Raw genomic sequence first — 10,294 nt, forward strand, 5'->3', positions numbered from 1 at the left:
TTTTTCTTTTGACCAGTGTCTCTTAAGTTTAGTTGTACTGTCTCCAAGGGAAGTTGATGTGTCCTGTAGAACTCTTGTGTAGATTTTGTTTTCCTCCCTCTGCTGTTATCCGAGGTGACCTTGCCCAGTGAAGCCTTCTCCCTCCCTCTCTGGCTGGGTTTCCCTGGGTCTGACCTGGAAGACGCCTCCCTCTGCTGTTATCCGAGGTGACCTTGCCCAGTGACGCCTTCTCCCTCCCTCTCTGGCCAGCTGTAGGACTTTGAGAAAATTCTTCCACTTCTGAGGGTCAGCTTCTTAACCTGTAAGAGGGAGATAATAATACCCATTGTACAGCTTTGTTGAAGGGCTCCCTGAAATATTGTGTACTCGAGCTGGATGACTCCTGCTCTTTTTATTCTCTTTTGGGAACACTAAATAAATAAATGAACTCTGGTGGCTTAATGGTAAGAAGCTGTACTACCAACCCGAAGGTACATAGTTCAAATCCACCAGCTTCTCTGAGGGAGAAAGATGGGCAATCTCCTCCTGTGCAATTTTACTGCCTCTGAAAATCTGCTGCTAGGTCAGCTATGAGTCAGTTCAACATGACAGTACATGACAACAACCAGTAAATAAGAATCAACATTCTTGTTCATGATTTACTGTTGCCAAAATTTTAACATATAGATCATTTGCACAGGTTTAATAACCCCATCTAAGTGCCTGTTTCCCCTAGATGCCCCATTTTTATCTCTCTATTCCACTTTTCTCTAAAACCCTTGATTCCTTACCCATTTAACTGCTGAGTGTCATGGAGCCATTAAAGTGTGCCAGGGCTCACAGTGAAATTCCAGATACTTAAATGAACTAAACTTTAATCTCCTAGTTTCCACTTCTACTAATAAAAAATAGAAAGTATAAATGATTTGCTAAAAAGAATTACAATTTTTCCTACGGAAGGGCAAACCACAACATTTGGAATAATGTTAGTTCTCTGTTTCTTTATAAAGTGGATATCATAGCAAACAATATTGGATTTTTCCAGTATGAGTTCCAGCAAGAGTTTAGAATGGAACTATTTTGAAAGAAAAATATACTCTATTATAAATAAATACACACACACATAAAATTCCTAGCAGTGTTTTTTAAATCAATAATAATAAAATTAAAATGAAGTCCAAATCATTAATTATATTTTTTAGTAAAAGAGAGGAAGCTCTGGTGGCCTAGTGCTAAGAAGCTGTGCTGCTATCACCAAGGCGCATGGTTCAAATCCACCAGCAGCTCTGCAGGAGAAGGATGGGCCATCTCCTCTCGAGTGATTAACTGCTCTGAAAACCCACTGGAGGATCAGATATGGGTTGGTTCTGACCCAATGGCGCATGACAATAACAACAGTAAAATGGAATATTTTTGTAAATTATATATAGTTTGAATATATGTCTACTTAGTATTCTTAGTCTTCAAACCAAACAAAGTAATAAAATTTATTTCTAAAGATCCAATGCAGGGGATCTAGCATAGTACTGACTCAGTTTCCAGCTTTGTCTGTATTTACACTTTTCTCAATTTTCCCATTACTCTACAATGAGGATATACCTACTCATCATTGCCATCTGGTGATCTGGCATTTCTAATTGTAAAAAGCTACTGTTTAACTATTTTTCACTTTAATGATGCACATTGCACAATAACAAATGTGAGCTAGAGTAGCATTATAATTAAGGTGTGTCAACTTTGCTAGGCATCATTCTCAGTGGTTATATAATGATAAAATTTGGCAGTAAAGTAATGATGTAGTCACTGTCCTGTTTGCAATCTGATATAGTTATTCTCCATTTTTGCATAATGACCTATTCTTTGTGAATGTACACAACAGTGCTGATGAACAGTTACTGTTGTTATGTGTCCCGAGCTAGAACCAACTGACAGCTGACTCTCAATTGGGTCTTCAGAGGCAGTAAATCACACGGGAGGAGATTGCTCTCTCTGGTGCAGTTGATGGATTTGAATTGCATTACTTTAATTTGGCAGTGGAACTCCTTACCACTAGGCCACAGAGTTCCCTCAATGGTAGTTGTTGTTACTAAGTGCTGTCCAGTTGTAGATGACTCATAGTGACTCTATGAACGAAAGACCTGAACACGTGTATAACTTTCATCGTTTCTCCAAGTTCATAAAGTTTCCGAAGGCAAGCTATTTTGGAAGTGGATGCCACTCCTGCTTCCAAGCTTGTTTTAATAGTGCTCAATGGCAGTAGATTATTTTAAAAATCAAGCAAGAAGTACATTTCCAAAGAATTAAGAACCTAGAAACCCACAGTAAAGCTGCACTCACTTTAGCAATTCCTGAAAGTGATAGGAGCTATTAGGACATCTCTGGGTAATGCAACCAGTTAGTGATGTAAGGTTTGAGATGAGAACAGAGCAAGTATTAGGGAGCCTATGGAGGTTGTTAATTTTCAGTTAACTTGAAAACCTAGTTTACCGACATCTTAAATAATGATTAATCACAATGCGTCACTAGCACAACATGCTAACCACAGTGTATCAATAAATGGATTCTTCCTTTCAAAGGCCAAGGAATTCCAGGAAAAAGCAGTGGAGAAAGCCCTTGAAGAAGCAAATGATAAACACCAAATTGACCTTCTGCTACAGGAAGAGAAACATCAAAAAAATCTACAGGTTTTCATATGGGCTTATTAGTTGTCTTTTTTAAGTTTGTGTAATACTTAGCAAAGTAGAAGGAAAGAAAACACTAATACACAAAAATCTAGGTTGATATTTGTAACTCTATTGGTAGCATCAGAATTTATGTAGATTCCTTTGTGATAAGAACCAGGACAGGCCAAAGCTCAGTCCTATGAGTTGGAGGTCAGAGACGCTTTCATTTCCCAACTTCTTTATAATCTTTAACGTGAACTGTCCCCACCCCAATGTTAAAAACAGTGCCTTGAGTTAATAAGTGCTTAAGTAGTAGTGGAAAGATACGGCAAGCTGTCCTCCACCTTCCACTGGACTCTCTGAGTGCACCCTAAATTTACATTTGCTGTAGCATCCAGAGGGACATCTTGAATTGTCAAGTAGTTCCAGAAGGACCAGAAGTAAAAAAAATAAAATGAGAGGAACTATTTTTTTTTAAAAAAAATTTATTATTAATTTTAATGAAAATTTACAGAGATTTTGGATTTCCATTTATTCATTATTGCAATTTTCTCACTGACCACCCCTCCCCTCCAGTTTGTTCTTCTCTGAAAAGTAAAAGAAAAATTCTTTCATTGTTCTACAATCCCTCCCCTCAAGTTCACTCCACTATGCAGCCTTCGTCCTGGACTCCTGTCATGACAATAATACCTAATCATATATCCCTTTAAAACAGTTCTTTCTATGATCTATTTCAGTGCAGTATGCATAACTTATCCCATCTTTCTTAGTCTCCCCCCAACCTAGATGTCAGTTTCATTTTACAACAGCGACACTATTCAGTATTTGTACTTTTGTGACTGATATATTTCACTCAGCATAATGTCCTCCATTTTGTATAATATTTCATGAGTTCCTTGTTTTTCAAGGCAGTATAGTATTCCATTGTGTGAATACAACACAGCTGCTCTATCCATTTGTTTGTTGATGGGCACTTAGGTTGTTTCCAACTCTTTGCTATTGTGAAAGAAAGCTTCTATAAATATGGGTGTGCTTGGGTGGTGTTTATGGTTTCCTTGGGCTATATTACCTACAGTGGAACTGATGAATCAAATGGTATTTTTATTTGCAACTTTTTAACAAAGTACCATACTGCATTCCATAGTGGCAACACCATTTTACACTCCCACCAACAGTGAAATAAGGGTTCCAGTCTCTCCACAACCTCGCCAGCATGTGTTGCTTGCTGTTCTATTAAATTTTGCTATTCTTACTGGGGTGAGATGATATCTCATAGTTGTTTTGATTTGCATCTCTCTTAGAGTTATGGATTTTGAACATTTCTTCATGTGTTTGTTTGCCATCTGAATGTCTTCTTTGGTGAAGTGTCTGCTCATATCCAGTGCCCATTTTTTAGTTGAGTTGTTTACCTTTGTCTTGTTGTGGTGCTCAAATGTTTTATAAATTCTAAATATAAGTTCCTTATATGACATGTCCTTACCAAATACTTTTTTACAGTATGTGGCTAACCTTTTTATCCTGTTAGAGAATGTGCATAGGGATTTGATTCTTAGAAGTTCCCGTTCGTCTATTTTATCCTCTCTTGATTGTAGATTTTCCAGGATGCTTGGAAGACTGTTGATGTTGTTGGTTAGGACTTCTAGAGTTCTTCCAAACTTTTATTTAATGAAGTTTATAGTTCTTGGTTTTAGTCCTAGGTCCATGATCCACCTTGAGATGGTTTTTGTGTACAGAGTGAGGTGTGCATCTTGCTTGAGTTTTCTACACATAGTTTTCAATTTTGCCAACACTGGACTGGAACTTTGCCCTAACTGCTTGACTGATTTCATCTTCTTGACAAAAATCAATTGACTATAGGTAGATGGGCTGATTTCTAGGTTGACCTTGTATCCTGATGTTGTTGTTGTTATTATGTGCCATTGAGTCGCTTGCGACTCATAGCAACCCTATGTACAAGTGCCCTAAATGCCTTTCTATCCTGTGCCAACCTCGCCGTCTCAAACACACTCATTCCCTCCACTCTACTAACAGAATCAATCCATCTTATCGAGTGTCTTCCTCTCCTGCGCCATCCCTCCACTCTCCAAAACATGATGTCCCTCTTCAAGGACCAGTCCCTCCTTGCAACATGCCCAAAGTATGTCAGTCGAAGCTTCAGAACCCTTGACTCCAAGGAGCAGTCTAGTTTAAACCTCTCCAGGACAAACCTGGAGCAGTCCATGGTATATTCAACACTCCAGTACTGCAGCTCAAAGGCATCAATTCTCTTTCTACCATCCCTAGTCACTGTCCAACTCTCCAATGCATAGCACGTAATTGCAAAGACTATAGCCTGGATCAGGAGCACCTTAGTCTCTAGCCTGACATCTTTGCTCTTCAGTACTTTTGAGAGGTCCCTCACAGCTGACTTTCCCAATGCAATTCATCTCCTGATTTTCTGGATGCTGTTACCAAGAGTGTTGACTGTGGAACCAAGCAAACTAAAACTGTTAACTCTCTCAATCTCTTCGCCATCCATACTGATGCTGCCAATTGGCCCAATGGTAAGAATCTTTGTTTTCTTGATGTTGAGCTTCAATCCATATTGAAGACTGCAGTCCTTGACTTCTGCAGCAAGTGCTTCAGGTCCTCCTCAGTTTCCGCAAGCAGGGTTGTATCATCTGCATAACACAGGTTGTTGATGAATCTTCCACCGATCTTGATGCCACATTCCTCCTCGTACAGCCCAGCATCTCGGATATATTCTGCAAACAGATTGAAAAGGTATGGAGACAAAATACATCCCTGAAGGACCCCCTTCTTGATTTTGAACCATCCAGTGTCTCCCTGCTCTGTTCTGACGACTGCCTCTTGGTCCAAGTATAAGTTTCGCATTAGCACAATCAAATGTTCTGGGATTCCTATTCTTCTCAGAGTCAACCATAGCTTGTTGTGACCCACATAGTTAAAAGCCTTTGCATAGTCAATGAAGCACAGATAGACATTCTTCTGGTATTCTCTGCTTTCTGCCAAGATCCATCTAACATTAGCTATAATATCCCTAGTACCATGACCTCTTCTAAATCCAGCCTGCACGTTCCTGATACTTTGCTGAATTGGTCAACTATGTCCAGTAGTTTTCTTGCTGAATCTTTAGGGTTTTCTAAGTATACTATCGTATCAGCTGCATATAGAGATAATTTTACCTCCTGTTTGCCAATTTAGATACCTCTTATTTCCTTCTCTTGTCTTATCGCTAAGACTTCCAATACAATTTTGAATAGGAGAGGTGATGGTGGGCATCCTAGCCCAGTTCCTGTTCTCAAGGGGAATGCCTTGAATCTCTCTCCATTGAGAACAACGTTAGCTCTTGTGTTTGCGTATATAGTTTTTACTCTGTTGAAGAAATTCCCCTCTAATCTATTTTGTTGAGTGTTTTAATCAGGAAAGGATGTTGGATTTTGTCAAAGGCCTTTTCTGCATCAACTGATAGGATCATGTGGTTCTTGTTCTTTGCTTTGTTAATGTGATGAATTACATTGATTGCTTTTCTATGTTGAATCATCCTTGCATGCCTGTTATGAATTCCACTTGATCACGGTGAATTATTTCTTTGATGTATCAATGTATTCTGATGGCCAAGATTTTATTCAGGACTTTTGTGACAATGTTCATGAGATATATTGGCCTATAGTTTTCTATTTTTTTGGTGTCTTGACCTGACTTTGGTATCAAGGATATATTTGCTTCATAGAATGAGTGTGGGAGAATTCCATCTTTTTCTATTTCCTGAAATAGTTTATGTAGAATTGGTGACAGATCTTCTCTAAATGTTTGACAAAATTCAGTTGTAAAATCATCTGATCCAGGGCTTTTTTCCCCACTATAAGTTGTTTTATTACTTTTTCAATTTCTTCTTTTATAATGGGTCTGTTCAGGTGTTCAATTTCAGTTTGTGTCAGTTTAGGCAGGTTGTGCATTTCTTAGTCCATTTCCTCTAGGTTTTCATATTTTTTTGAGTATAGTTTTTATAATATTCTAATGTTAGCCTTTTTTTTGTTGATTCTGTTGTAATATTGCCTGATTAATCTCTTATTCAGATTATTTGTGTCTTTCCCTTTTCTTTTGTTAGTTTTGCTAGTGGTTTGTCGATTTTCAACTCCTAGTTTTTTTCATGGTTTCAATTGTTTTTCAGTTTTCTATATAATTTGTTTGGCTCTAATTTTTACAATTTCAGGTTTTTTAGAGGGTGTCAGGTTTCTTGCTGTTCTTTTTCAGTTTCTTGGAGATGCTGGGTTACAGAGTCAATGGTCATTTTTTCCTGCCTTTTGATGTGTTTGCTTATGTCTATAAATTGACCTCTGATTACTGCTTTGACTATTTCCCAGAGGTTTTGGTAAGTGATGTTTTCATTGTCATTTGTTTCAATAAACCTTTTAATTTTATTTTTTCTTTTTTCTAGTAAGGTGTTGTTCAGCTTCCAAATGTATGTTGTTTTCTCCTTTATCCTCTTGTTGTACATAGCACAGAGAAGACAAAGCAGAAGGAAGAATTCAAGATACTAAAGAGCTGAACAGAAGCTCTGAAGCTTCCTGCACCAGTCTCACCGACTCCAACACACCTGCCCCTATTACCCTAGTTACTGTGTTAATCCATCTCATCCAGGTTCTTTCTCTCCTGTTCTGTCCCTCCACCCTACCAAACATAACGTTCTTCTCCTGGGATTGGTCACTCTTGGCCACGTGCTCAAAATATGTCTGATGGAGCTTCACAGTCCTTGCCTCCTGAGAGCAATTTGGTTTCACCCACTCCAGGACAGACCTATTTGTTCTCTTAGTAATTCAAGGTGTGTCCAATACAGCCAGCAAAATAGTAAAATGTTTGGATAGAATTTTAAAGTATATTATTCCAATAGGGATTCATTATTATATTTTGCCAATACACATTTCAATCACTCAGCAGTATCAGTTATTGTGTAATTGATATCCCAGAAATAAGGGAAAATGTCCTCTGTGGAGCTCTGTGGCCTGGTGATAAGGAGCTCTCCTACAAATTCAAATGCATGCAGTTTGAATCCACTATCTGCTCTGCAGGAGAAAGAAGGGCAATCTCCCCCTGAAAACCTGTCGGAGGGTCAACTATGAGTTAGTTCCAACATGGTAAATAACAACTAACCAGGAACCAGACGAAGTTCTCTGATTCCAAGATAAAAACTCTGGTTTATTCCCTTTGAAGTAACAGAACTCCTACCCTTAAGTACGGGGACAGGATGTATCCCTAATGCACTCCTTTCCTGATATTGAACCATGCAGTGTTTCCTTGCTTTGTTCTGAGGACTGCTTCTTGGTCCAAGTATAGGTTTCTTATAAGCATGATCAAGTGTCCTGAGATTCCCATCCTCCTCAAGGTTAGCCACAATTTATTGTGATCCACACAGTCAAATGCCTTTGCATAGTCAATGAAACACAGACATTCTTCTGGTACTCTCTGTTTTCAGTCAAGATCCATTTGATATTGGCAATACTATCCCTAGTGCCACAACCTCTTCTAAATCCTGCCTGTATTTCTGGTAGTTCTCTGTCAATGTACTGTTTAAGTCTTTTCTGGATAATCTTCAGTAGGATTTTGCTAATGTGTGAATGTAGCTGTCATCCAGATTTCCTGGCACAACTTGATGAGTACTTGCAGGGCAGCATCTGTTTGCTGAAATATGTCAATTGGTATTCCATCAATTCCTGGGGCATTATTATTTGCCAAGTCCTTCAGCGCAGCCTGCACTTCCTCCTTTATCACCATTGCCTCATGCTCATTGTTTCTTGAAATTCTTCTGTCTCAACCAATTCTTTTTTTAGTACAATGACTCTGTTTACTCCTTTCATCTGCTTCCCCACCCCACCCCCTTCCATCTGCTTTTAATGCTTCTTGAATCATTCAATATCTTGACCTTAGTATCCTTAAGCATTGCAACTCATGGTTTGAATTTATTCTGTAGTTCTTTCAGCTTAAGAAATGCTGAGCGAGTTTGGCCCTTTTGATTTTCTGACTCCAGCCCCTTGTACATTTCATTCAGGGAGCAGGGCTTTGTGAGGAGGAGTGTGGCATCAGGATTGGAGAAAGACTCATCAACAACATATGATATGCAGATGACACAAACTTGTTTGCTGAAACTGAGAAGGACCTGAAGTACTAGCAGCAAAAGGTCAAGGACTGTAGTCATCAATATGCATTGAAGCTCAACATCAAGAAGACAAAGATTCTCACCACTGGGCCAACTGGCAGCACCATCATCGATGGAAAAGAGACTGCGGTTGTTAACAATTACAGCTTGCTCAGATCCACAATCAACACTCCTAACACCAACAATCAGGAAATCAAAAGACAAATTGCATTGGTAAAATCTGCTCTCATGGACCTCTCCAGAGTTCTGAAGAGCAATGACATCGGATTAAATACAGAGGTGTGCCTAATCCAGGTCATGGTTTCTCAATTACTTATTATGCTTCAGAGAGTTGGACAATGACTAAGGATGATGGAAATAAAATAGATGCCTTCGAGTTGTAGTGCTGGAGAAGAGTCTTGAACATACCATGGGCTGCCAAGAAAACAAATAGGTCTCTCTTGGAGAGGGTGAAACCAAGTCTTTTCTTGAAGGCTAGGATTTTCAAGCTCCATCTCGTGTACTTTGGCATGCAGCCAGGAGAGATCAGTCCTTGGAAAAGGACATCATACTTGGAAAGGTGGACGGACAGCGCAGGAGAGGGAGACTTTGGATGAGATGGAGCGATGAGGGTTAATGTGTCAGAGTCAGTGAGATTGGCTTGGGACAAGGAAAGATTCAGAGCTGCTGTACATGGGGTTGCTAACATCGCAGGTGACTCAATGGCACATGAAAACAATAACATACTTGACAGGTTTGGAAGCAGGAGTGGCATCCATTTCCTAAATAACATGCCTCTGGAAACTCTAGGAACTTTGGTAAATGTCACTAGTTGTAGAGGGGCTTCTGGCCTTTTGTTCATGAGTTGTGTTTGACTTGAAGGCAATCAAGAAAACAATCCTTAAGTAGCAGAATTTCTCTAGGTACAACCTATATATTTTCCTGACAACCTGAACCTAACAGACTTGGCTGTTGAATTTCTCAAATAAGACCTAGATTAACTGCTGAAAACAAGAAAGAATGGGAAGGACCAGACTGACAGCATTTCTTCAGTCCTCAGCTGAATGGCATGAGGAACAAAGAAATCAAGGGGATGGGGAACATAACCAGTTACTCTGGGGGTCATTTATGACAGAGACAGATTGTCCTATGGACTTGCATAATACAAGAACTTATGTACATTTTAAACCCAAGGCAACAATCCATCTTTGTCTATTAAGCCTGAATCATCAAGATAATGTTACTTGTGTTCATGTGTTCTTCTTAAATTAAGGATTTAAAAAATTAATATTTAAATTGTTAGAATATTTTCATTCAAGACATTTATTATCAAAATGTTTTCTTTTTTATTATTATTAAATTTTATTCGTTTTCATGAACATTTACAGAGATTTTGGGATCTCATTCATTCATTGTTGCACATAGTGCTTGCTAAAGCCAGTTCTGATTAATCTCCTTTGTCAGTATGCCCTTTGCCATTCCCTATCACTCCTCCCTGAGAGAGACTTCACCCTGA

The 10,294-nt window shown here is 38.9% G+C and overlaps 1 protein-coding gene across 1 annotated transcript in view; it reads left to right on the top strand.

Moving 5' to 3' along the window:
• The window catches only part of LOC102852357 (chromosome unknown open reading frame, human C6orf163), a 145,433-nt gene that overhangs the window by 73,746 nt on the left and 61,393 nt on the right, over window positions 1-10,294 (top strand). The window contains exon 2 of the mRNA XM_006902038.1: window positions 2,556-2,663. Within this exon, the coding sequence (XP_006902100.1) occupies window positions 2,556-2,663 (108 nt within the window). The remainder of the gene's footprint in view (window positions 1-2,555; window positions 2,664-10,294) is intronic.

This window comes from Elephantulus edwardii, unplaced genomic scaffold, assembly GCF_000299155.1.
Source record: "Elephantulus edwardii isolate Elephantulus edwardi_28Jun2011 unplaced genomic scaffold, EleEdw1.0 scaffold00360, whole genome shotgun sequence".
Classification (NCBI taxonomy): domain Eukaryota; kingdom Metazoa; phylum Chordata; class Mammalia; order Macroscelidea; family Macroscelididae; genus Elephantulus; species Elephantulus edwardii.